Source organism: Trichechus manatus, unplaced genomic scaffold (genome assembly GCF_000243295.1).
Source record: "Trichechus manatus latirostris isolate Lorelei unplaced genomic scaffold, TriManLat1.0 scaffold00069, whole genome shotgun sequence".
Classification (NCBI taxonomy): domain Eukaryota; kingdom Metazoa; phylum Chordata; class Mammalia; order Sirenia; family Trichechidae; genus Trichechus; species Trichechus manatus.
Genome location: NW_004444005.1, coordinates 2,069,254 through 2,096,655, shown reverse-complemented (window position 1 = coordinate 2,096,655; position 27,402 = coordinate 2,069,254). Strand labels below are relative to the sequence as shown.

Sequence of the window (27,402 nt, the reverse complement as noted above, 5' to 3'; positions counted from 1 at the left end):
CACACACACACACACACACACACACACACACACGCACACACACACACACACGCCAGCCACAAACCCAGCAGTGAGCTCAAGTTGTCCAACAGTCCACTTTCCAACTGCACCTAAGCCACACACTCTAAGGAATGCTGTGTGTGGTTTTCACAAATTTTCCATGCTAGGTCTAGCTCAATAGGTATGGACCCCTGGGTCTCTTTCTCCAACTTGTTCATCCACCACCTCCTTCTCCCTTTAAAGCTTCGAGCTTGACTGCCAGGCCAGAACAATTTTAGCTAGGGGCCTCTCTGGGCCTCCCACCACCTGGACGACCAGGCTGAGATCCTTGAGGATTGGGAGGTGAGTCTAGGGTCCCCTCCAGTCCTCACTTCTCCCTCTGTCCTCCTCCCCACTGGAAACCGCCCCAAGTGGAATGCTGGAGCTGCCCCATCACATTGGTACTTAATACCAAGTGAGGGTCAGTACTTCCCCCCTGCTACTGAATCCAAAAGCCTCCAGTGTCTGCCTCCTTCCACTGCTCCTCCAAGCTAATGGCTCTCCTCTTGGCGCCCCCCATCCTACTCCTTCTTGATCCTGAATCAGCCTTGACTTAGTTTCATTCTTCCAGAACTCTAACTTCTATCCCTCCTGCTGTAAGCCCAGAGGAGAGGAACAGAACATGATAGCTAAGCTGTTCCCATACCCTCGCCTCCACCCCTGCATTGATCTCTTAATTGCTGCTTCTTTTTCTCCTCAGTTACACGTTTTCTGCTCTAACCTGTCTCCCTCTGGTTCACCCCTCACTGTTGAGGGGGCTTATCCTGCTCATTTCACACCCAAGGTAGAGAGCCCCAGGGAAAGAGTCAGAGTCAGAATCAGAGACAAAACCCAGAAAGAGACAAGAGGCTGAAAGACTAGGGGAGGTGCAAAGTGAAGACCACCAGAATGACTAGTCATTCCCAACATAGAAAGTCGCAGGGCTTGAACATTGCAAGGTGCTTCGGCATAGAGCAATCCATTTGATTTTCATCACCACCACCAAGTTGCTGTTAGGTGCCATTGAGTCAGTTCTGACTCATATCGACCCCATGTACAACAGAACGAAACACCACCCAGTTCTGCATCATCCTCATAATTGTTGTTATGCTTGAGCCCATCATTGCAGCCACTGTATCAGTCCATCTTGTTGAGGGTCTTCCTCTTTTTCTCTGACCCTCTAATTTACCAAGCATGATGTCCTTTTCCAGGGGCTGGTCCCTCCTGATAACATGTCCAAAGTACTTGAGATGAAGTCCCGCCAACCTCGTTTATAAGGAGCATGCTGGCTGTACTTCTTCCAAGACAGATTTGTTTGTTCTTCTGGCAGTCCATGGTATATTCAATATTCTTCTCCAACACCATAATTCAAATGCATCAATTCTTCTTCGGTCTTCCTTATTCATTGTCCAGCTTTCACAGGCATATGAGGCAATTGATTAAAAATACCATGGCTTGGGTCAGGCACACCTTAGTCTTCAAGGTGTCATCTTTGGTTTTTAACACTTTAAAGGGGTCTTTTGCAGCAGATTTGCCCAATGCAATGCATCATTTGATTTCTTGACTGCTGCTTCCATGGGTGTTGATTGTGGATCCAAGTAAAATGAAGTCCTTGACAACTTCAATCGTTTCTCTGTTTATCATGATGTTGCTTATTGGTCCAGTTGTGAGGATTTTTGTTTTCTTTATGTTGAGGTGCAATCCATGCTGAAGTCTGTAGTCCTTGATCTTCATCAGGAAGTGCTTCAAGTCCTCTTCACTTTCAGCAAGCAAGGTTGTGTCATCTGCATAATACAGGTTGTTAATGAGTTTTCCTCCGATCTTGATGCCGCATTCTTCTTCATGTAGTCCAGCCTCTCGGATTATTTGCTCAGCATACAGATTGAATAAATACGGTGAAAGCATACAACCTATGTAGGTAGGAAATATTCCTATTTTTCAGATGAGGAAACTGAGGCTCATAAGGTGAAGTCACTTGCTCCAGGACACATAGCTACTAATCAGTGGAGAACAGCCCCAAATTCAAGTTTTTCTCACTCCAAATCTCCCGTTCTTTTTACTGCACTGGTGTGGACTCTGACCTATAGAGGGAATAGTTAGCTTCCAGAGGAAGTGGGTGGCCCACCCCTCCAAAAGACTTGGAGACTTGAGACCTTCTACTCTTCTACAATTTGGGATTGGGAAGAAAGCCTTATCTCTGTTGTGTGTTTACTACAAAGACTTCTGCTCACTGAGGCTTTTCCCAATCACCCTATTTAAAATCAAAACCACCCCAATACTCCATATCCCCATCCTGCTTTTTGTTCTTCATAGAACATATTTTATAACATGCTAACTATTTTACTGATTTATTGTCTTTACTTCCCCACTATAATGTAACATCATGAGGGTGGGGGTTTTAGTCTGTTTTCTTTGCTATTGTATCCCTAGCTCTAAAGTGTCTGGCATGTAACAGGTGCTCAATATTTACACGTACTCCTCACTTATCAACATGGTTAGGTTCCAAAGACCAGGTTGTTATGTGAAAATCAGCATTATACAAAAATGAGGGATGACCACATCAGATCACAAAATGGAGGATGACTACATCATTACATAACTGCCAAATTACATCATTACATAACATCAAACCACTGACCATCATGGCCCAGCCAAACTGACACATAACCTTAACTATCACAGCCAATGTTACTCTTGCCTCAAACCCCAGCATTTGTTACTGCCAGATGTATGTCATTAATGCACAAAATAGTCTATTTTACTATTGTTGTAAATGCAAAATGTTGGATAACGATACAGTTGATAAATGAGGAGTAGGTAGGTATACTTATATTAAAAAAAAAACAAAAACAAGCTTCTTGTATCTCATACTCAAATGGGATCTTTTATGGAGCCTCTCAAGCACTCGTGGGTTCTGAAGTGTTTGTCTCCCCACCTACACTCCCAGGGACATGGAACATACTGAAAGAGGTCCCCTCAGAGTAAAGCCAGCAGCTGGGTCTCAAGGCCTCTTTAATATGTGAGAAGCTAATGAGGACTCATCCAAAGCTTCCCATTACCCAGCTAATTATAGGGCTGTGTGAGCAGGGAGCACTTGGTGGGATGAGGGACACAAGTGGGGAGGTGGTTTACATTTATATTCAAATGGTATGGCTGGTTCAGCCCCTTAAGAAGCTCAGATGCTGTTCCTAATTGTACCTAACCATCTCCCCTCCCCAGCATCCATCCGGAGAAGGAAGCCCAAGGAGGTAGGCTGGAGATGAGGGGGAGAGAGGGGAGAGGCCAAAAGAGGAGCAAGTTAGATCAAGAGCTGAGAACCAAAGCCTCCAGGGTCCCATCTCTTCATCAACAACCCCCCCGACCCCGGTCCATCCCTGCCCCCAAGCCCAGGCACCAGGGAAGCAGGGCTTCAGCAAAGGTCCACCATGAATAATGTCCTTTGATGATGCAGCATTTCACAGAGGATGGAGGGAGCCAAGGATGGGGGGAGCAAGAGGATGGCAGAGAGAACTGTTCACCCCTTGATCTCTAGGATTAGCAAAGACTTGAAAGAGCTGATGCTAAACTAAATTAGAGAGGTGGTGAGCAGACCCAGCTTCATTTTGCCACAAATTATATGCAAATGGATGTCAAGTAGGTGTTGCGCTACAGAGGACTTTTTTTTTTTAACATCTACTCCATTTGAGCCACATCTCAGACAGGAAAACTGTCCCTGACCTGGAGGAGCTGGGTACTTGGATTCCAGTGTCCCTGGTAGGTAGTCTCCTGCAGTTCCCCTCTTTATTGCTGGTGCGGGTTGGGATGAGGCCAGGGAAAGATGTGCAGTGTGCTGAGAGGAGCCTGGCTAGCCAGCCATTTCCTAGGGGTCAGATGTGGAAGAAGACCCAGCATGAGCCTGTGCCCACAAAATGACCTGCACATGACAACCACAGGTATACAACTTGGGTGCACACATGTGGACTTCCTCAACATACTGGAGGGGTGCTGGGGGGTGGGGTGGATGGAGGGCCAGGCCTATATGTGACACTGGGTAGAGATACCAGTGAAGAATGGAAGGATCGCAGCTTCTGTGTCCTGCCAAGTCCTGCAGCCAGGAGACAGCTGGGAGACAACCCACAGAGCAAGGAACTAGAAGAGCCCCTCAGAGACTGGGTAAGAAATGGGCCGAGACTGCAGGCCTGAACTAGAGCTGGTTTGAGCTGTGAGAGGCTGACATGGCCCCACAAAGGGTTTAGGAGAGTTCAGGATAGCTTGTGCCCCTCAGGGCCTGAAGCAACCTAAACCTTGAGGGTGTTGAACTAGGTGAGGAGGGGAAGGGCTGGAGGGGCAGCTGGCAGCAGAGGTCAAGCTTCTCCCACAGGTGATGGAGGCCTATTCAGGCCCTGTAACAGAGGTGGGGAGACTGAGTCCCTGAAGCCTACAGGGGATGAAAAGAGATGCTCCTGGGCCCCAGAAGAGAAGAAGAGAGGCAAAAGCAGGAAAGAAGAGAGGACAAGAGAGGCAGGAGAATCAAGGAGAGGGACAGGAGCCCCCTCCTTCCTTGAACTAGCTTCAGTCGGCATGACCAGCAACCTCTACCCACCCACCCCAGCCCAGAAAGCTGACAGTGCCTTTAGCCCTGTGAAAGGAAAAGTAGGGTAGGGAGCAGCAGCTGCATACTCTCCTGAAATTGCTTCTGAAAATGACCAGACACTTCACTGGGAAAGTGACGACAATTTGGGCCCTGGGAGCAGGAGATGAGGTGGAGAGCAGGATGTTCAGGCTCGGGGTCACCCGTTCCTCTTACCCACACCCCTCCCCCCTTCTCCCCAGCCAGACAGGATCTTCTCAGCCTGGTTCTGAGAAGTCAAGGATGGGAGGCTGTCAGGGATGGGGAAAGGCTGGACACACACCCTCCCCAAGACATGCCTGAGCCTCTCAGCCACCTGGGAAGAGCTGGCTCCCTGGGTCCTGTCTCACTTCAGAGCAGGGTGTTCCAGAGGCTTGGAGCTTGTGTGCCAAGAGCAAGATTAATCTACAGGCAGGGAGAGAAGTTAATCAGGGCTCCTCCGCCAGCATGATTACCTGGGACCGTGAGCTGCCTGCTGATGGGAGTGAGGTGCAGGGAGAGATCCCAGCCTCAAGGAACAGTGAGTTCAGTGGAGGAGACAGGGATGAGGCAGAGAAGGAAGAGACTGGGAAGGGAGGAAGACATCTGGAGACAGAAACAAAGGCAGCCATTTGTAAGCTCCCACAGAGCACAGATCTAAATACTGCAAATAGATGAGCTGCTTGTTCCCCAAAGGTAGAGACTGGGAGGGTGAAAGGCTGGGATATGACAGAGTGTGTGAGAAAATAGATACGAAGGGCGGTGGAAAAAGATTGAAAGCATTATACAGAATATTACGTATTGGTATTAGTCAGAGCCCAAAGAAACAGGGACAATGAGCCTGTGCAAGACAGTTGGAGACAGAGAAAAGGATCATGATGATGACACAGGGAAAATTTACGAAGACAAGAGGGGAGAGATGGAGTCACAGAGATGGGAGAGTCTGGGTGGGGATGCCTCCCCCTGTCCAAGTGCCATGCTGCAGGCCCCAGCTGTCAGACACTGATTACCAAATAGCTGTTGACAAAGGGGGAAATTGCAGAACAGAATTTCAAATTCTCACAACTCCAGACTTTCTGGAGCCATGAAGGCTGGATGAACCCCTGAAACTATTGCCCTGAGATAATCTTTAAACCTTAAACCAAAAAGAAGTCTTCTTAAAACCAAGAAGTAGTTTAGCTTAACTAGTAAAAAATGTCTACCTTGAGCATTATGCTCTTTTAAGAACTATATGGGATCAAAATGACAACAGCAACTCGAAAGATTAGATAGGAACCTTAGGGGCAGTGAGTTAATGTTAGTGGGCGAGGAACAGCTCAGATAAGGAGAGTGAGAACTGTTGCACAACTTGAAGAATGTAATGTCACTAAATTGTACACGCAGAAACTGGTGAATTGGTGCATGTTTTGCTATGTATATTCTCAACAACAACTACATCAAAATAAATGATTTTTTTGAAAGCTGTTGGCAGCAGCCTGGCATCTCAGGTGTCTGGCAAGGCGGAGGTGTCAGGGAGGCAAGTGTGAGCAGCCCAGTGCCAAGCTCTGGGGTGGGAGGCAATGGCGCTCCAGGGTGGAGAGGACCCTGCCTTCCCCAGCTCACCTCAGCTTATGTGAGCCTTCCGGCCCTGGGCCTCTTTTCAGGCAAAATCTCCAAAGGACCCCAGTTTCTACCAAGACAGGGATCCTCACTTCTTCCCTCCAGGGACACACTTACTGAATCTGCCCAGTGGCCACCTGCGACCTGAGCCCCTTCCCTAGCTCCCCCCTTTGCCCTCCCCCACAGCTTCTCCAAACCTTAACCGAGCTCAGCCGGTCAAGGAGCCCAGAGATAATTTCCCTTCTTTTCCATTCTTATTATCTGCATTAGCTGGCTCCAGGGAGCGTGAGGAAAGGAAACGGAATGAGAGAGGGGGGTCTAAGTGCAACTGGGTAAGAAGACGGCCGAACATGGGACCTTCCCCAACTGACCAAACCTTTCAGAAGTCACATGTTTTATTAGTGAGCAAAGAGGCTGAGAGTGGGGGGATACTAAGTTTGGAGGAGAGGACTGGAAAGGTTTGGGAGAAGAAAGGGCTTCCTCTTCAAGGGTTCTTCAATCTCTAAGCCCAGTCCCATGATCAGAGGAGTCAGACATGAGACCCTCCCAAAAAGATGGGTGGAGGGACGGTGAGTACTGGTCCAGGAGGAAGATGCTGTGGTCTCTCCATTAGGCACCCACTTCATTTTACAGTCACCTCCAGGCCATGACTTCCCTTCTTCTTGCAACTTAGCTGGCTGTTCCCACCACCCCCAGGGCCCTGGATGACCTTGACAGCCACAATGTTCTCCTTGAACTTCACTGAGAACCTGGAGAGGGGAACAGACAGAAAGACAAAGCTAGTCCCCATCCACCCTAAGCTACTTACTCTTCCCTCCCACGAATTCTGTGATGGCTCCTCCCCTCCCTGAGGCAAGCCCATGTACCATGACCTCCCCCAGACAACTTGGTGGGGGATTAAGAAACACTCTCCAGCCCTGCCCTGACATGGTATGCCCCACTTTCTGACTGTGTCAGTTCTCCCAGTCAACAGCTTGGTCATCTGCCCCAGGCCCTCCCTTGCCTCAAGCTTGTGGCCTTACTTCTCAGTCACAGTGACTGGCAGCTCCCTCTGTGTGGCATCCAGCACAGCCCGGTACATCTTGGTCAGCAGTTCAACCACATGGTCACTGATCAGCAGGAAGTCTCCCTTGGAGCCCATGGATGACATCTTATAAAGAGGGAAAAATACCAGGGAAGGGATTCACTTTCCTCAAAGGGAAGGAACATCACAGAATGAAGGAATAGGCCCAGCGTGAGGGGTCTGGTCCCCATCACCTCCAGCCCCAGGATGCCACCATCTTCTCCAGTCCCAGGCCCTGCCCTGGCCTGGCCCTGGTACCTCAGTCAGATGCAAGCTAAAGAGTCCATCACTGAGGCTGGTGACTGACACCTCGGCCACACTGTCCAGCCCAATGACACTCTTGGCCCGGGACTTCTTGGCGTCTGTGAGAATCACATGCTCCTTGGTCAGGAGGAGAATCCGAGAGGAGGTCTAGGGTGGAACAGGAAAGGATGAAGAAAGGCAGGGATTAACCCTACCCCACTCCACTCAGAACTAGAGGCTTAAGCAAAAAGAAAATCCCTTGGTCTGGTTCCCAGGTGCCGGCCCCACCGCTGGGGATCAGGCTTCGGGAGGACTTCAGGAGTCAGGCCTTCACCTTGCCATTGCCACGATTGATCTTCTTCACAGTCTCAGCCATCAGAACAGGCCCTTTCTCCCCGCCCTTCAGCTTCTGCAGTTTGGGGTTCCCTTGCAGCCCAATGTAGTCACCACGGAATTGTACCGGGACACTGAGGACACACAGAAGAATGTACAGTGGAGACATGGTCCTCTTCACTGACCCCGAGGCCCTGTGTTTTCCCCCAGAGTTCTCCGCTTAGTCCTCCCACACCCCTCCCCATCCTCCACCCATCGTTTGTCTCAGTGGGTTGCAAAGCGTGGCCCCTGACCAATAACATCAGCATCGCCTGTGAACTTAGTAGAAAAACAAATTTTTTAAAAGTAAACAACTACTTAGCTAAATTAGTAAAGAAAGTTCACCATGACCATTGCATTTTTAAATTGTCAACAGTAACTCTAAAGCATTGGTGAAAAGTTTAGTGGGTAGTGAGTCTAAGTCCACGGTAGTGAAACAATATGGGTAAAGATAGCGAGAATGTGATACAACATGAACAATATAACCAATGTTATTGAATTGTACATGTAGGAATTAATGAATGGGTGTATGTTCTGCTGTTTTTATTTTCACCAAAATTAAAATAAAAGCAAAAACAAATAAAGAAAGGCAAATTCTTAGGCCCCATCCCCAACCTCCTGAATTAGAAACTCTGATGAGGGGACCCAGCAATCTGGATGCTAAGGAGCCCTCCAGGTGATTCTGATGCACACTAAAGTTTGAGAACCACCGCTTTATCTAGATGGGGGTGGGAGGGCCCCACCTAAGGAATCTTTTCTTTGCACTTGAAGAAACTACCTGTTCCGGGACTGGGAGGCCCTCACCTCTGGGGGTATGACGCCTTCTTGCCCTTGAACAGTTCACTGGCACAGAGCTTCTCCTTCAGGACCTGGACCTGCTCTGGGGACAGCTGGTCCCGGAACTTCTTGCACTGGTAGGGAAGGGAAGGGCAGGAGCTAAGGTCTTGGTTGGAGAAGGGCAGGGCTGCGGGAGGGAGGTGGGGAGGACACTGTCAGGAAGGAGTAGGAGCTAAGAGACATGGAAGGAGAAGGACAGGGACTAGAGGAATCTAGGGGAGACACAGGAAAGGACAGGCGCTAGTCACTTCATGGAGAGGGCAGGGCTGGAGGAACACTGAGGAGAAGGGCAGGGACTGAGGGGTTGCTAGGGGAGCTGAGTAGAATCAACCAGTTAGAAGAATCACGAGGGCTGCATGCCCAGCACACAGCTCAAGGCCTAGTCTCAGACAGGTGCTCAGTAAGTATTTCCTGAATAAAAGAACAAATGAGAGGAGAGATGCTGGCCACCAGGACATGCTTCCCTGGGTCCCCCTCACCTTCCACTGGTGGCAGAGCCGCCGCAGCTCCTGATTAGCTGTGTTGAAACACTTGTAAGGGGCAGGTGGCCATTTGTTGTCCAAGATCGTGATGGATGGCAGACTATTCTTCAGCCCCAATAGGAATTTCTGTGTCTGGGTTGGAGTAGGGGGTGTGGGGGTAGAATGATGAGAAAAGACACTTCCTGATGGGCAAATTCACACCCAGATCCTGTCGGTTAAAGGGACAAAGGCCACCCATAGTAGGAAGCAACAAGTGGAGCTGAGTAGATGGCAGGAAGTCACTCTCCTGCATCTCTTTCAGTGTGAAGTGTAGGCTTGGGGCTGGGAGGCAAGAGCAGGCATGGGAGACCGGAGGGAGGGCAGGATTGGTTCTATCCAGAGACCTACTACCCAGGGCAGTGAAATGGGAAGAACCAATATGAATCTGGCCTCAATATTTTGCTCCGGTAGCTTCCATATTCTGTCAGCTCACAATTGCCTGCAATTGTCGGCCACTGCCTGTGCTGGCTGTTGCATAGGTACCAAATCTCCTCTCTGACCAGTCAAGTTCAAACACCTCAGCCTGACATTCAAATTCCTCCACTTAGAGCCCAACCTCATGTCACGGGATCCCTTGCATTCTCCTGGAACCCCAACCAGACATGTCATGCCCTCTACCCTGCCCATGCATTATCACTGTGCCTTAGCTCATGCTGCCCTCTCAGCTCAACTCTGCCAACCCACATTCTGCCCGTCCTTTGAGATTCAGTTCAAAGCCTTCTCTGATTCCCTTGCCTGGGAGTAGAGCCCCCCGTGCACTTGTCTATACCTCTGTCTTTGTACTATAGCTATTTGTCTGGAGATCTTCTCCCTCTTCTAGACAGTGAGTACTTGGAGGCAGCATCCCAGGTCTTGAGTGTTTTTTCACCATTCAACAACATGCAATGATGGTCTACTCGTGCCTGACACTGTTCTAGGTATGAGGACACAGCAGTGAATGAAGCAAAGCCTTTATTCTCATTAAGCTTATATTTTACTGGGGAGTGAGGTGGGAGACAGGCCACAAGTAAATAAATATATAATGTTCGATAATGATATCTGCTCTGATGGAAAAAGACAGAGCCTGAGGCAGGAATGAGTGGTAGCAGGTTCCACGAACAGAAAGCAAGCCAGTGGGGCTGCAGTAAACTGAGCAAGAGGAGAGATGGTTAGAGATCTGGTCAGGGGCAGATCACCAAGGGCCTTTTAGGCTGTGGTAAAGACTTAGGATTTTATTCTGAGGGAAACAGAACAACGTTAGAGGACTTTGAGCAGAAGGGTAACATAATCTGACTTGCGTTTCCTTTTAATTTATTTTTTATTTTGAAAGTTTTTAAGCTTGCACAAAAGTTGAAAAAACAGCACAATGAACATCTACGTACACCTCATCTAAATTCACCAACTGATAATGTTAACATCTTGCCCTATTTGCTTTCTGTGTGTGTGTGTTTACATATATATACATATATATGTATGCATGTATGTACACACACTCACTCCTCACTTATCAACATGGTTAGGTTCCAAAGACCAGGTAGTCATGTGAAAATCAGCATTATGTGAAAATGGAGGATGACCACATCAGATCACAAATGGAGGATGACTACATCATTACATTACTGCCATATTACATCATTACATAACTGCCAAACCACTGAGAATCATGGCCCAGCCAAGTTGACACACAACCTTAACCATCACAGCCAGTATTACTATTGCCTGGCACCTCAGCATTCATTACTGTCAAACATACATGATTAATGCCCAAAATAGTCAGATAGTAGTCTCTGAGGGTTTGTTTGTTTTTTAATTGTTTTTTCTGAATTTAGAAAGTGTTGCCCTTCCCTATGCAGCCTTCCTGCCCCAGCTCCTGCCAGTATTAATTGGGGGCAGTGTTTCCAGTTCCAGCTGCCATTGAGTCAACTCTGACTCATGGCAGCCCCATGTGTGTCAGAGTAGAACTGTGCCCAATAGGGTTTTCAGTGGCTGATTTTTCAGAAGTAGATTGCCAGACCTTTCTTCTGAGGCAGTATTAGGCAATGGGTAAAAGCTCTAGAGTCAGATAAATATATCCTAGCTCTATCACTTACCAGCTGTGAGACCCTTGGCAAGTTTTTTAACCTCTCTGAGCCTTAATTTTTTACCTATAAAATGAGGGAAAAGGTAAGGCCTACTTCACAGGGGTGTTGAAAGCATTACAACATGAATTAATGCATGTCAAGAACTTAGTGTATAGTAAGTGTTCAGAAGACTGTAGGTATTATCATTAATTACAGTCAGAAACACTGGGGGAATCCATGCCCAGAGGCCCCCTGTATGCTTCTTTCGGGGAGTGATTTATTGCAATATTGGTCTAAGGTCAGCAGCTTCTGGGCTGACATTCAGCAGCTGCCCAATAATATACAGGTGAAAGAAAAGGCAGAAGGGGGCCAGTCAGGAGATAAAGAGCAAAATCAGATTACAGGTCTCCGGTATGTAGCAAGAGAGCACGTACTCCATGGAAGCAGACGTACTGGAGCCAGGATGAGAGGAGGCCAGGCAATGTAAAAGGCCTGGAAGATGGAACTCCCTTGAGAAGGAGAGGAGGAGGACGCAAGAAAGGCTCAGGAAGTCAGGGAAGAGGCCCGGCGCTTCAGAACCCTGCCGAGGGGTCCAGCCTCTCCAACAGTAAAGAGAATCTCCCAGCAAATGTGTCTCATATCTGAACGAGTACAGTTAATCAGAGTCCAAGCTACTGTTCAGATCCAGCCCTCTGCCCAAGATTTCCTGCTCTTCCTCCTTCTCTCTGGCCTTTCCCGAGGTTTCACTGAAGTGCTGCTCTCTCCCTTATCTGGTTTCCCTCCGACACCCCTCAGAAGCACTGCTGCTATCTCGTGAATGTTTCCAGAAATCACCCTTCTCTGTCTCCATTTCCTCCCACTGGAAATGGTTCATAATTCAGATGTCTCTAGGCCTGGCCCTGGCTTCTTCCTGCCCACCCTGATGCAAGTCTTCCAGAATTAAGACAGGCCCTTCCTGAGATTTACCTTCTGACTCTCCTGCTATAGTTTCAGAGGGGACAGAGGGAAGGTATGATTCCTCCACCCTTGTTGTTATTAATCAGCCCCTGACTCACGGTGACCCACAACGGAATGAAACACTGCCCAGTCCTGCATCATCCCCATGATCAGTTGTGGACCAGACCACTGTGATTCATAGGGTTTTCATTGGTTGATTTTTGGAAGTAGATTGCCAGGGCCTTTCTTCCTAGTCCTTCTTAGTCTGGAAGCTCTGCTGAAACCTGTTCAGCATCATAGCAACACACAAGCCTCCACTGACAGACAGGTGGTAGCTGTGCATGAGATAAATTGGCCAGGAATCAAACCCAGCTCTCCCACATGGAAGGCAAGAATTCAATCACTGAACGGCCACTGCCTCACTCCTCCACTTAGCCGAACCCTAAAATGCGTCTCCTAATGTTGGGCTAGTTAATCCCACATATGTCCTTGCTCTGCTTATCACTGAGGCTCAGCCCCTTCAACCGTTGTTAAACATCCAGCCCCAGCCTCTTCTTGGGCCTATTCACCCATGGACTAGATGCTGGGTATGCTAGGACCCCTTCTTGCCCCAAGGTTGCCTGGAATGTCCACTCAAGCCAAAATGCCCTTTGATTCTGCCCCTGGGCCCCAAGGCACTGGGGCTGCTCCCCGCAGGCTGCTATCCTACCCCCTTTCTCTAGGACTTAACTACATGCAGATCAAGAAAGATCTTGGGGGAAAGTTTTGAGTAGCCTCAAATCTCACAACTTCCTCTTCCAAACCTGTCCCTCTCTTCTCCTCCCTGGCTCCCACCCTCAGTCCCCACCACTTACTATGCTCCTGTAGATGAAATCTGCCAATGTGCGGGCCGCCCCTGACCGGAAATATTTTCGATAATTCTTGCGGGCCTGGCAGGGGCATAGAGGAAAGGAGTCAATGTGAAGATAGGGAGTATCTAGAGGAAGAGGTTCCACTATCTTTCAGTCACACAAAGAGGGGAGTAAGATAAAGGGCTGAGACTGTAGCTGGAGGTGGAGGGCATAAAGTCAGATACCCCGGCAGTAAGGAGGACACTGAAAACAGAAGGCAGAGCCCACCCCCGACCAGACAAATATACAAATCCCTCAACACACAGTCACCCTGACAGATACACAGAAACGCAGACGTGTCATTGTACAAGGCTATGCCCTGGATATGGCCAAGACTTGCTCCTCAGAAGCTGATACAACCCAGGAGGAGCCTCTCCCCCATTCCCCATTACCTTCCACCCTCTCACGAACGCCTGGATCAGCAGTGCTGACGCCCTGATCTTTCTATAGCGCTTCTTTTGCTGCAGAAAACATTGGGCCTGTTAGAAACCTCCCTTGTGGACCTGCCCACTCAAACCCTGCCTCTTGAACCACCTCTCCTACTGCCCACTCTCCCCATTAAAGTGAGGCGGATGGGGCTTTGGGGGTGGCTGATACCATGTTGCCCCGAAACCAGGAGGAGATGAGGATCTGACTCTTGCGCATCAGTTGGTAGCTCGTGCGGCAGCGCCAGCCTCGGTATGTCTTCTGGATGAGCGTGGCCAGCTGCTGGAGTCTAAGGCGCCGCTGCTCTTCCAGGTAGAAAAGCTGGGGAGACGGGGAGATGGGGCAGAGAGGCTGGGGAGTAGCACTCTCTCTCCTACACCTCACAGTACCAGAGGCTTCCAGTCTGCACTTTATCGGATTATTCTAATATCTTGTTAATTCCTTCCTTCATCTGTTCATTCATTCATTTAACAAGCATCTACTGAACTCTAACTATAGCAGGCACTGTGCTAGGTGTTGGGAAATCAGGCATGAGTAGAATATCACCCCTGCCCTCAAGGAGTTTCACTTCAGGTAGAGGCACTCAGGGGCCAAGCAAGCACCAAGCTCAGGCAGGGGTGGGAATCCAAGGATTCAGCTCCCAGGGATAAAGCCCCTGCAGTGAGAAGACCTCCTCATCCACAGTCAGATTATAGATGCTTCCCTCCCCTCCAGCCTCTCACTCCTCCACCTTCCCACCCCACCAAACACAAGTACACTCTCCAACTCACAGTCTTGGGGTTCCTAATGAAGATCTTTGTCTTTCCAAAGGCCAGCTCTTCTGAGGCCACACTCAGCTCCCCTATGATCTTCTCAACCCCCTCCCTACACGGAGCAGATGGGAGAAGGCTGCAGAGGGATCTCCCAGGAGAGGGTCCTTCTCCACCTTCCCCCTAGCCCTTCTCACCCTGGAGGGAGGGTTGGGGACTCAAACAGACCTCAGAGCCTCCAAAAAGTGATGATTTAATTCATTTCCCCAAGTATCCATTCAGCAAGCTTCAGCAGATGTGCACCGTATCATCCCCTCTTGGTCTCTTCCCCAGAGATGTTCCTTCATTGCCTTACCTGCTCCCCAGTCTCCCCACTGGGTCTTACCGGGCTCCCTCCTTCCAGTGAGGCCAGGTGCTCCGGCCCAGCATTCGGTACCTTTCCAGGAAGGGCCCGTACCCCTGGCGGTAGGCGTAGCCCGCTCGTCGCACCCGCACATTCTCCAGCAGCCCCAGGTATAGAGCCTGGTTGGCCACCAGCTCTGAGGAGAACTGACCGTGCTGCTGATGCTCATTGGGCTTAATGCACCTGGGTGGGAGGTAGGGCGAGGCATGGGCTTCAAGAGCTGACACCTTTGCCAGTGTCACCCAGCCTGGTCTCTGCACCCCTATTCTGCGCACATTCCCCTTAGTTGACATATTTCAGAGGAAGGAGATAAGCTGGCCTTCCAAGTTTCATTCACTACTGATGCTACCAAAGTCTGATGGTCTCCCTCCTACAGGAGTTTCAGCTCCTTGTCTGGCTCTGTTTTCCACGGGAAAGAACCTCTGATCCCCTTGTTCCAAAGACATCCTCCCGCCCCGTGGACATGTTCTATAGTATGCAGATGCTGCATGTGCCATCATGTATGTAACACATCCACCTGTGTGCCCAGCATGTCACCTGATATAGTTGGGATTCTTGGAATACAGGTTCTTCATTAGTATGGCCACCGAATTCTTGAACTGGGCCCCAGCAGTCGGGGGGCGTTTCAGAGACACCTGCTTGGGATCACCCTCAGGGAACAAGGACTGAAGGAGGGGGTGCTGGGCCTTCCACATGGCCTGGGATAGGTCCCGGTAGAGTAAGTCATTATTTTTGTCAATGAAGCTGGTCACATTGTACGTCACCTGTAGAGGGGTAGCTATTGGTTTGGAGGCCCCAAGGCCTTGTCCCAGCACTTGGCCCTCCTCTGTCCCGTGGTGAAGTATTCGCAGCTCTCACCTCCCTCAACTCCTCCCCCATTGCCTTCAGTCTTTGCCCCGGACCTAGTCTCTTCCCCCCAGGCTGCCACATCACCTTGCCCGCATAGTGGCAGATGCGGAAGCAGCTGAGGCCCATGGTATGGTCATACTGGTGCTGGGCATTCTGGGTGACTTTGCTCTCATAGTGTTCATGCTGGGAGAAGAGCTGGTTCAGCTTCGCTAGGAAGGTGGAGTCACTGACCACCCCAGGCCGCAGGCACTCCTCATCCAGCATGGCCAGGATGCCTCGCTGATTCTGGGCCAGGGGAACAAGATCAGCCCAACCCAGACCCGGTCCCCAAGATAGCCATGCTCTCCCTGCTGCCCCCCATAACCTTCTCATTCTTTGCCCTCTTTATCAAGGGGAAGGGCAGGGCAGGAATGTTCAGGCTGTCTGTAAGGGGGCATCTCAGAGGTAATGAAGGATAACTCACATGCTCAATAAGGTTGCAGATGATACTATTATCAAAGTATTCCACCTTTGTCCATGGTATGCCCTGGTGAAGGGAGATACAACAAATTACAGGGAGTGGGCCCAAGACAAGTCCTCATGGCCTCACCAGCACCAGCTGCCTCTTTCAACCACCCCACAAGGTACCATCAGAAAGCCCCATAGTTTGGAGGAGTACTTTGGTGCAGTTTCTATTTACATTCCCATCCCTCCAAGACTGGTAGAGAATTTATAGGATGGGTGGACAGACACATAGGAGGAGCCAGAGCAGCTCTGAGGAGGGGTAAGACAATGCAAGGAGCCCCGTAGGTGGGGTAGGGAGGAGAGGGGAGTGTAATATATTGCGGGAGGACTAGGATAGGGATTACCCCCACTGTGGGAGTGGAGAAGGATCCATGTGTATGTGGAAAAGCAAATGGTCATGCTACTTTGGGAATTAACTGTAAAATGAGCCCATAAGCAAGAATTTATCAACAAACAACAAAGCTAATTTGCCACATGTTCAAAGATCACCATAAGTGATTCCCAAACTTCAGTGTGCATCACCATCACCTCGGAGGGCTTGTTAAAACACAGATTGCTGGACCTCATCCCCAGAGTTTCTGATTCAGCAGGTCAGGGTGGGGCCTGGGAATTTGCATTTCCATTACATTCCCAGGTGATGCTGATGCTGCTGGTCCAGGACCACACTTTGAGAACCACTGATCTATATAATACCTTTGAGACTGTATAGTAAAAAATAAATTTAAAAAGCAGGAGTGGTACAGAAGCAGAAGACCCAAGACAGTTGTTCCCTACTTTAGGGACTTGCCGGGCATTAGCCCTGAAGACAGGATAGCTCCTGACCACACACCAGTCCCAAGGGCCAGACCTCCTAGGCTGAGGCCATCCCCAGGTGTGTCTGAGGAGCACAAGCCTTTCTTCCTTCCTCCCTCACAGGGTGAAATTAAGTCAAGTTGCCCTCCCACTTCATCCCAAAAATAACTTCCCCAGCTGGCTAAATGAATTATGATATCCTCACAATCCTATGTAGCTGTAAAAAAAAAAAAAAAAAAACGATCTTTATATACTGATATGGGAAGATCTCTCGTTAAGTGATAAAAATAAGGTACAGAACAGAGTATTTACTGCCATTTGTATAAATTTTGTAGAAAAAATATGTATTTACAGATTTGCCTATATATACACAAAACATCTCTGGAAGGAGGTACTTTGGTTTCCTTGGTTGGGGAGGAGAACTAGGAGGCCAGGGACGGGGTAGGAAGGAGACATCTCACTAAACATCCTTTCAAGCTTTTTGAATTTTGAAGCATGGGAATGCGTTATCTATTCGATAATTTATTTTTTTAAATTAAAACATGCAAAACAACTGAAAACACTTCTCTGCACCTTGCCACCATGTTGTCCAAAATTCTGCCAAAAGAGGCTCCTGAGAGCACGCAGAGTCTGGGAGGGTTTTCATGAGTTAGACTGTCTGCCATTCACTCTTTGAGGTGGATTAGTTCAATCATAGAGCCTTTCTAACACCTAGCCTTAGAAAACAGGGGTTTTCACTGAATCTGGGGAGAAGTGTGGAAATTTTGAGCTGTGGGGCACTTCCAGTGAGGAAATCGGGAATCAGGATGCTGCAGGAGGCAATGACCACAGCTGCCAGGGCCCCAGAGGAGACAAAGGATTCTGAGATGTTAGAGAAGGGCAAAGGAAGAGATGTGGTAGGGTGTCACACCCAGGAGAAATGTGCCTTCTAAATTGGGTTCACAGTCTGCCATAGGCCAAGCACAGCTGTCACTTCTCCCTTGTCAGGACTCTTCACACACACACACACACACACACACACACACACACACACACATATACACACACACACACACACACACACACACCCCACATGTCCATCATTCTGGCCCTTCTGGAGTGGGAGGCTGGAGTGCGGGAAGCAGCGGGCAATAGCAGAGAATTAGGGCTACTTGGCATTGCTGCAATGTTCGGCTGTGTAAGTGGAACTTTATGTCCTTTGTGTTCCCATCTGGGGACAACTTAGGGGAAATTGCAAGCAAGGAGAAAGATCTGGCATATATCTTAGAAGTCATTTAAGAAGGAGGAAACAGACAGCAGACTTCATTTACCTCTCTCTTATATTCCTCCTGCTCCTCTTTCAGGGTCATTTCTATGAATACCTGCTGGAGTTTCTCATTGCAGTAGTTGATCACAAATTGCTCAAAGCTATTATCCTGAGGGAGGGTACACAGGTTAAAGAGAGAGTAGCTCACCCCAAGACCCTTCTTCCCCTCTCTCACATCACCCCCTTTGAGCCTGTCCACCTCTGTTGTTGTGTGCCATTGAGTCAATTCCGACTCATGGCGACCCTATATGACAGAGCAGAACTGCTCCATAGGGTTTCCTGGGCTGTAATCTTTACTGAAGCAGATCACCAGTTCTTTTCTCCTGCAACGCTGCTGGTGGGTTTGAACTGCTGACCTTTCAGTTAGCAATCGATCACTTAACCATTGTGCCACCAGGGCTTCTTTGTCCACCTCTAACCCTAGGGAAGTAGGGTGCTGAGGCTGGGTGAAGCTCCCTTACCTGTAGTATTTCAAAGCCATAGATATCCAGGACCCCCATTACCTTCTTCTTCTCCCCAGCGCCCACCTGAAGAGGAGGGAAAGAACAATCTAAGGACAGGCCCTTCTGGGGTGGATGTGGCTGGAGCAGGAAGCAAACAGAACTAGGGTGGCCTTGACCAAGTTAAAAAGGAACTGTTGTGATTTTATTCTCCTTCCTTCTCCATACACGGGAGGATAAGCAAGCAGGGAGGAAAGGAGAAAAAGGAAGATGCAAACAGATTTTCAGAATTGTGCTCCCTTGGTACGAGGTATGGGGGTCCCTGGGTGGCATAGTTAATGCTCACCTGCTAGCCACAAGGTTGGTGGTTCAAGTTCTCCCAGAGGTGCCTTGGAAGAAAGTCCTGATAATCTACTTTCAAAAAATCTGCCACTGAATACCCTATGGAGTACAATTTTACTCTGACACTCATGGGGTTGCCATGAGTCAGAATCAACTCAACAGCCACTGGTTTGGTTTTTTGGTTTGGTATGAGGTAGAAAGACACTAAAACCCTCTCAGGATATTAACCATCCCTTATATTTGTAGAGCATTTTACAAACAATTTCATATCCATATTTCATTAACCCTTGTCATAACCACTTTTGGGCTATTATGAATAATGCTGCTATGAGCATTTGTGTACAAGTATTTATGTGGTCATGTGTTTTCAATAGCCTTGGGTATATATACTTAGGAGTGGAATTGTTGGGTCATATGGTGTCATGGATTGAATTGTGTCCCTCAAAAATGCGTGTCAAGGCCATCTAAGATAGATCAGTTTGTCCCAACCCACCTAGAGTAAAGGAGAATGAAGAACATCATGGACACAAGGAAAGTATTAGCCCAAGAGACAGACAGGGCCACATAAAACAGAGACTTCATCACCGTGAGACCAGAAGAACTAGATGGTGCCGGACTACCACACTGACCGCCCTGACAGGAAACACAACAAAGAGTCCCTGACAGAGCAGGAGAAAAGTGGGGTGCAGAACTCAAATTCTAGTAAAAAGAGCAGACTAAATGGTTTGATTGAGACTGGAGGGACCCTGAAAGACATGGCTCCCAGACTTTCTGTTAGCCCAAAACTAAAACCATTCCCAAGGATAACTCTTCTGACAAAGGTTAGACTGGACTATGGGACATAAAACGATACTCGTGAAGAGTGTGCCTCTTAGCTCAAGTAGATACATGAGAATAAATGAGCAGCTCCTGTGCAGAGGCGAGATGAGAAGGCAGAGAGGGTCAGGAGCTGGTTGAATGGACACGGTAAATCCGGGGTGGAAAGGAAGAGTGTGCTGTCACTGTATAGGGAGAGCAGCTAGGGTCACAAAACAATGTATGTATAAATTTTTGTATGAGAGACTAACTTGAATTGTAAACTTTCATTTAAAGTACAACAATAAAAAAAAATGTGTGCCAACTTGGCTAGGCCATAATTCCCAGTGTTGTGTGGTTTTCAACCATTTTGTGATATAATATGCTTATCCTATGTGTTGTAAATTCTATCCTCTATGATGTTAATGAGGTAGGATTAAAGACAGTTATGTTAATGAGGCAGGATTCAAACTACAGGATTAGGTTGTAACTTGAGTCAATCTCTTTTGAGATATAAAAGAGAGAATTAAGCAGAGAGGAGAGGGACCTCATGCCATCAAGAAAGAAGCACTGGGAGTGGAGCACGTCTTTAGACCCGGGGTCCCTGCACTGAGAAGCTCCTAGACAAGGGGAAGATTGATGACAAGTACCTTCCCCCAGAACCATCAGAGAGAAAAAGCATTCCCCAGGAACTGGCACCCTGAATTTGGACTTCTAGCCTCCTAGACTGTAAGAGAATAAATTTCTGTTTGTTAAAGCCACTCACTTGTGGTATTTGTTATAGCAGCACTAGATAACAGATAGTTTTATCTGATCCTCACTAAACCCTATGAAGCAGGTGAGCATTAGTGGCCCATATTCCATATCAGGAAACTGAAACTCAGAATCTTTGTGAAATTGAAAGGCCACACGCTCTCAGTAGGGGGTCCAGATTGTCTAATTCAGAAGCCAGTGATGTTTCCACAACAATATACTATTGAAAGGAACGGTACCCCATCCCTCACCCTCCGTACTGTTAATCTCAGTACTCAAGGTATGGGGCTGGACACCAGGGCAAGAAAGGTGAGGCAAGTAGGAGCGTGTTAAGGGAGGAGGGCTCTTCACCTTGATACTCTCGTTGATTCGGTACACTATCCAATTGAAGAGGCGGCTGTAGATGTTCTTGGCCAGAGCGTCCCGAGCGTACTGAGCCTGCAGGGTTAGGCCAAGCTGGTCAGCGAGGGTAGCCACAGAACAGGCTCAAAATAAGCCCCCTCTTATAGGGCCCCTTACCTGGATGATAGTCAATGCAGTGACCACCTTTTCTTTGGTCGTTTCCACGGTTCTTGAACGCAGAGCGCTCTCTAGTTCCTCTGCACTTAAACCCACCAACTCCCCAATCTCCTGAACACCTGGAGTGATGAGAAAATGCAACATGGCTTGAGAAGAGGCTTCCTCCCACTCCACTCCCAACCTGGGGAGGGAGGTGGGACTGATAAGTGAAACTGCCTCAGAGATTTGTGTCCCTGAGTCTGCTCGAGGAAAGTCATTCAGCCAATTATGGCTTTGGAGGAATCTCTGTATGGTGGGAGAGAAGGGAGATTTGGGCACTTTGCTGGCATTAACTACTTTAATATGAGAATCTCCTGAAACAGGTGTGAATATTCCCATTTTGCAGAAGAATCAACTGAGACTCAGAGAAGTCCCAGAGCCTAGGTCTATCAAACTACAAAACCTCTTTCCAGTATGCCTCACTGGGAGTTATCAATGAGTCTGTTTAGGGGAGAACCCAGGAGTGGGCTGAGTGGAATTGAATCAGGGTAAATGCAAGGAAGCTGGAGATGCTAGAAGAGTCAGAACTGTAGTAGGAGAATCATGGGCTGGGTAGGGGCTCTGGTAGGGTGGTGCTGACCTTGCCCATCATGGATGCCGCTTGCTAGTATCCTATCGGCTTGGAACTCATCCGAGAGCTCCACGTTCCCCAGCTTCAGCACCACGGCTGTCACCTCTAGCACCTGTCGAATCTCCTCGTCCGAGAACCCAATCACAGTCATTGCACTCTTAGGGGGAAAACAGAACCAGAAGCTGGATTGGTGGTACCAGTCCAAAGCCTCCCTTCTCAACGCTGCGCTCATGGAATGGCCTGAGGTCCCGAGCCTACTCTGCCCTGGGCACCCACCTGCACAGCCCTGAAGTTGGAGGCGTCATCTATGCCATCCACTCTGGACGCCTCCCAGTTCAGATAGGCATAGAGGCTTGTTTCCCGCTCGAGCTTCAGGGCCTCTGGGAGGGCCAATGTGAAGGGAAGAGGTCAGTGCACAGGCTCTCTGGAGCCTCCCAGCCTTGACACCACACAACCCTTGCCCTAGGCTGGTTCATTCACTTATTCAAAGGAGCCATGTTTGGTTTAGGTTTTTCTCCTATGTCTTTTGTTTTGAGATCAACTTTTCCTATGCTAATAGACAAAATTTTTAAGTGGTATATAGGGTTTGAGTGTTTACATTGTTTTTCTTTTTTTAACTTTTATGGAAGAAAAGCCTCATTCTCTTCTTTTACCCACACTCAGGGTTCTGAACAATAAAAACAAACACACAAATCCTCCATCCTGCTCAGGACTCAGTGCTTCTGGGAGAACAAAAGGGGTGGGAGAAGGGTAAGCACATATCTCCCACCCACCCCCAGTCTCAACACCTCACCCTTGGTCTGGATTGGTTCATTCACTGTTTTTTCACTGAGTACCAACAAAGTGGCAGGTACTGTACTCCCCTAACCCTGACACCTGTTCTAGAAGGTTCTCTCTGGCACTGTAAGGTTGAGCCAAATGGCTTTCTTGTGTCCCTTCCCCTCCTCCCCAGTGAATCTCTATTCCATCACATATCACATGGGTTAGGTTTTCTGTCTCTCTCTCCCACAAATGAATACTTGTGTGTTGAGACTGTGTCTCTCATCTCCAGATTCCAGGTAACTGGCTGGCATTCAGGAACTTTTTTTTTTTTTTTAAATAAATGAATCAAGGGAATAGTCAAAGCTGTTCATCTGAGATGGGAAGGATTAGGTTGATTCTGGAACTTGAAGGATGTCCATTATGTTATTAAAACGATCTCAGAATCAAGAAGTGTCCCTCAGACTAGAGTTTAATGGGGGCTTCCCTTTGACACAAATTTTAAAACAGGAGCCTACTAGGGGACGGGTATCTGCAGGGAAAATGAGTCAGAGAGGCCCTGAGATGATGACACCAGGGGGACCCTGCCCAGACTCAGCTGAAATCAATAGGTGAAAAGCCCTCTTCTAACAGAGTCAGCCAGAACAAGATCCTAGTGCCTATGATTCAGACAAATTGAACACAACCAAGACTATTAAGCCAGGAGGGAGGTGAGAGCTGTGGGGGTTCTTGAACCAAAGAGATCTCTAGGAGGGAAAAAAAGAGACAAGCACAAGTCTAGCACAGAATAATCAGAAACCCAAGGGACAGATCCTCGGGGGCCAGACACCCAAAGTGTTCACAGCTAGAGGGAGATTGGGAGGCAAACTCTGATAGGGCCCACCCAAAGCCACCTAGGGCGAGTCCAGCATTCAGGCCAGTAGGCGGGGATGGGTTTACCCACGAGACAATGCAAGGTGCTCCATGCCTCCTGGTCCTAAAGCCACCTGCACAGGCCTGTTGGCACAAACTACACTGTATTGCAATGTGACTGTTCATACATCTGCCATCCCTAGAAGATTGTAAGTTCCTTGAGGACAGGGTCCATGTCTTTCTCATCTCCTTTAATGTCTGATCATAGTCGATATTCAAGAAATTTAATAAATGAATGAATTAATGAAACTTCCATAGAGCTATTTAAGAAGAAGAAATCATTAACAGGGTCCTGGGTGAGGCAGATGTAGACCCAGAGCAACCTCAACTAGAGCTCATTGTAACATCTTCCCCTTTTCCTGCTGAACTATTGATAAAATCCCTTAAGACTGAGGGTAGGAAAGGATGGCAGGTAGAAATGGCTGTTCCTTTTTTGAAGCCAGCTTGGGGAAAGAGGAACCAAGGAGGGACAGAGGAGTAAGGGCAGCGACAAGGCAAGCAGGTTTATATCTGGCAATAAAACCCCAGAAATGGGAGAGAGCTCAGAGGTCAGAGGATTGTTTCCTACAATGGATGAGTAAGGTTCAGGGTGGGGAATACAGGCAAGACAAAGTCTGGGGGACTCAAGGGAAGAGGACTGTGGGGGCCCAATAGGACCAGAGGTTCTGAGGATCAAGCGGAGGCTGGGGATGTTCTGCCATGTGTCCAGGGCAGGCCTTACTTAGCAGCTGTGCATCTGCCCCAGCCAGCAGCTGATAGAAAATGTGGAAGTTCCTTTCTCTTTTAAGCTGCTTCACCACTCGGGATTTCTCAAGCAGATCTGTCAGAGAATCAGAAAATAATGTCCTGAGGGCCTGGGAGAGACCACAGCTTTTCCCTAATTCTGCCCTCACCCTGGTCTTCCTAGCAGTTGGGAATCTCCTGGTAGTCTAGTATTCCTCCTTCCTAGAGGAGTGGATTAGCAGAAAGGGACACCGCGGGGCAGGTGGAAGAGAGAGGTGGTGAATGGGCAGGGGAGACACGTACAGTTTGTGATGACACCACCGAGGGGACAGCCCTTGAAGTCAAACTCAATGTCCATGTATTTTCCCTTCAGAGAGAGACCAGAGAGGGGTTTGTACCACATTCCACCTGCTCAAGTCCCCACACCCTCTCCTCCCACCTCCTCCCAGGCCAGGGGAGATGTTCACTCACAAATCGAGAGGAGTTGTTGTTGCGTATGGTCTTGGCATTGCCAAAAGCTGCAGAGATGAGGAGAGGGGACATGAGGTGGGGCTGAGGGGAGAGATGGGGCTCTAGACAAGGGAGAAGAGGAATGTCTCCCAGTCATCGAACCAATCTCAGATGTTTCATGCTGAATGAAAACAGTGGTTTTAGGGATGTTGGGGGAGAGGGTCTAAGGCTGACCCCTAGGGATGTGGGGAGGGCACAGCAAAGACCAGAATTCTCACCCTCCAGCACTGGATTTGACTGAAGTAGTTGCTCCTTCACAGAATTCACCTGCTCCCCTTTCCCACAGACAGCTGCCACGTAAGACATCACCAGCTTACTAGCCTCTGTCCAAAAGAAACCCTCACATGGATCCCCTCCAGAGCTGACTATTCCCCGCCCCCCCCTTAACTCCCCCTCATTTCAGCACCTCACACCCCTCAGAGTCCGAAAAGCTGGGAAGGAATTTCGGTGAATAGGACAGGACTAGGCCTGGTTTGGAGAGACAAAGGGGGACTTCCAGAGGGAACTCCATGGGCTCCCCCGATAGGGTGCCTCACCAGTCTTGCCAGCTCCACTCTCGCCTGTGATGAGGATACACTGGTCTCGTTCCTGGTCCTTCAGTGACTGGTATGCCACATTGGCCAGGGCATAGCTTGAGGGGTGGAGGTAGACAATGACTGAGATGGGGCCAGTCCAGAAAACCATCTTTCACTCAATCCCCAGTGCCCAGACTCATACACCGTCCCCATTTGGACCAGACTGAGGCAAGAAGGCTTAAGAAGGGGCCTCCAGAGGGCCAGGAGAGGAAGAGGCAGCTGGAGAACTTCCCTCAGGGCAAGGATAAAGGAAATTAAGATACCTCATAGTCAGGAAGCTGGGCCCTGCCAGCCTTGCCTTGGCCCCTCTACTCACATGTGGGGTTTCAGCTCATAGAAGGTATAGTCCCGGTATTTGGCAATGAACTCCGGGCCGTAGATGGGCAGTTGTTGGTAGGGATTCACTGAGATCACCACGTTCCCAATATAGGTCTGGAGCCAGGAAAGAAGTTGAAGGGAATGATCCCGGAAGCTGAGAGAGGGGTTGGTGGCTGGGAGTTGAGGAGGGGGAGCAGGTGAGTTCTCTGGCCAAACACCTGTAGCCAGCAGCACCCATACTGCACTTACATAAATCTCCTTCTTCTCAAAGCGAATCTGGAGGTTCTTGAGCAGAGACTCCTGCCCCAGGGGTTCCAGGAGGACGAGGTCCTCCACTCCCACGGAATCTTCCAGGAGAGGCATGTTCAGAGGTGCTACTGATCCTGGGAGTAAAGGGGGTGGGTGGAATTTGCTGCTGTCTGCTCAGCTTTAGGTGCTAGTAACTGTTTGATGGGAGGAGGGCAGAAAGACCTAAAAGAGACTTCCTCCCGCGAGCCCTGACTCTAGAGAGAGCCTCCAACCTAGAAGAGGTCTCTGGACAAGCCCAAGCTAAACACGGGGGTTGGGGGACTGAAACTTTTGGTGGGCGGTGAGGGAATCCCTTGCTCCCTGCATTACGGTCAGTGGGGGCAAGGCAAAGGAGACACAGGACCACCTGCCTGCAACCATCAGGGTAAGGAAAACACCCCATAGACAGTGCCTAGGGGAGCACAGTTGTGCTTGAAGGAGAAAGGGCTGGGGAGGAAAGGCTACGCAAGCTTTGTGCTGCAGCCATCTACAGAAAACTCTCCCTCCTGCCCTGAGGCCCGGGCCAGGGTCCAGACCTCCTGTTTGCCCCCAGTTCTCCTTCTCAGCCCCTACCTCTCACAGCTCCCATTTCAGTCCCCCAGCCCACCCATACTCATTGAAAAAGTTCTTCCAAAGGTCCTCTTCCCCTCTCATGCTACAGTGAGCTTCGTTTTTTAAGTAAGGACTGGAGGAGGGATGAGTTAGAGGATAGGTGCAGGAGTTGCTCAATAAAAGATTAGAATACCTCAAAGAAGACAAATACCAACAAGCAAGTAGCTGTCAGGATCTCTAATGTGCTACCACATCTATCCCTGTTTTTCAATCTCTAGCTTTTACACCATTCATTTAACCTTCTGGCTCAGACTTTGCCCCAGGGACACACCCAACACCCAGCTTTTTAGTAGCTGGAGGGAGTGGGCAAGGGGGAGCAGAGTGCAGGAAGCACTGTGGGGCTCTGCTCCACGCAGTAAGTACATGGCAGATGTTCCTAAGGAGGAAGCCCGGCCCTCCTGTGTCTGTCCTGTGGGATGGAGAAGGCGGGGCGGTTGGGTGAAGGACAGAATTGTTAGTACAATGGTCAACGCCACTCCCAAACAGGAAAAAAGAGACACATCCTCTTAGTCTGCTGGCATCTCTGAAACTGGGAGGGGGAGGAAGCAGAAATGGAAGGTAGGGCAAGAAGGGAGCATAGGCTTCCTTCTCCCTTCACTCTGCTTTCTCCAAGCCCCAGGAAGGGAGGTCACTTGTCACTTCCTATAAGGACACAACTGAGAAAGCCACAATAATACTGGTAATAGCAGTCCTAAGTGCAGTCATGTGGCACTTACCATGGGCCAGACACTGTTCTCACCACTTTACACATACTTTCAGATTCATTTGATGCTTACAATACCCCCAAGAGGTAGGTAGCATTATTTTCCACCATTTTCCAGATGAAAAAAAAAAATAAGTCTTTTAAGTAACTTGACAGCGAAGGGTGAGAAGCAGAAGGGGGGTTGGGAGAAGACATCTCCTTTGGACTTGGGTTTGAATTAGAGGGGAATGGGAATGTGAGTGGTTGTGGGTGGGGGAGGGGAGAGGAGGCAGATCCCAGATCGGGCACCAGAGGATGCGGAAAGAGGAGCAGTGACAGGTCGAGGCAAGACTCACCCAGCACTGGAACTAGAGTGTAACTTCAGTATCTCCTTGGAGAATGGCGATGAAATCCCAATTTGACAGGAAG

At 49.0% G+C, this 27,402-nt stretch overlaps 1 protein-coding gene across 1 annotated transcript; it reads right to left on the bottom strand.

Annotated features, from left to right (window-relative positions):
- Positions 1–6,695: 6,695 nt before the first annotated feature.
- MYO1A (myosin IA) lies at positions 6,696–25,754 on the bottom strand. Its single transcript, XM_004379905.2, has 27 exons — positions 25,641–25,754; positions 25,390–25,505; positions 25,035–25,129; positions 24,717–24,821; positions 24,460–24,506; positions 24,292–24,355; positions 23,987–24,085; positions 21,871–21,974; positions 21,604–21,751; positions 20,985–21,103; positions 20,817–20,903; positions 18,597–18,662; positions 18,140–18,244; positions 15,997–16,059; positions 15,618–15,818; positions 15,222–15,448; positions 14,667–14,867; positions 14,303–14,396; positions 13,704–13,853; positions 13,499–13,567; positions 13,071–13,145; positions 9,200–9,334; positions 8,688–8,794; positions 7,846–7,978; positions 7,527–7,679; positions 7,228–7,355; positions 6,696–6,954 (listed from the first exon to the last, which is right to left on the bottom strand). The coding sequence occupies exons 1-27, from the start codon at positions 25,752–25,754 to the stop codon at positions 6,828–6,830; spliced, it is 3,132 nt and encodes a 1,043-aa protein (XP_004379962.1). The 3' UTR covers positions 6,696–6,827.
- Positions 25,755–27,402: the final 1,648 nt, after the last annotated feature.

What these genes read in the sequence shown, in the direction of transcription:
- MYO1A (XM_004379905.2), bottom strand. Translation starts at nt 25,754, where the DNA reads ATGCCTCTCCTGGAAGATTCCGTGGGAGTGGAGGACCTCGTCCTCCTG. An exon ending in TCTGCAACCTTATTGAGCAT is followed by an intron (nt 15,819 to 15,996) that starts GTGAGTTATCCT and finishes CCCCTGGCCCAG; the next exon opens with AATCAGCGAGGCATCCTGGC. An exon ending in AAGGCGTCATACCCCCAGAG is followed by an intron (nt 7,979 to 8,687) that starts GTGAGGGCCTCC and finishes GTGTGTCCTCAG; the next exon opens with TGTCCCGGTACAATTCCGTG.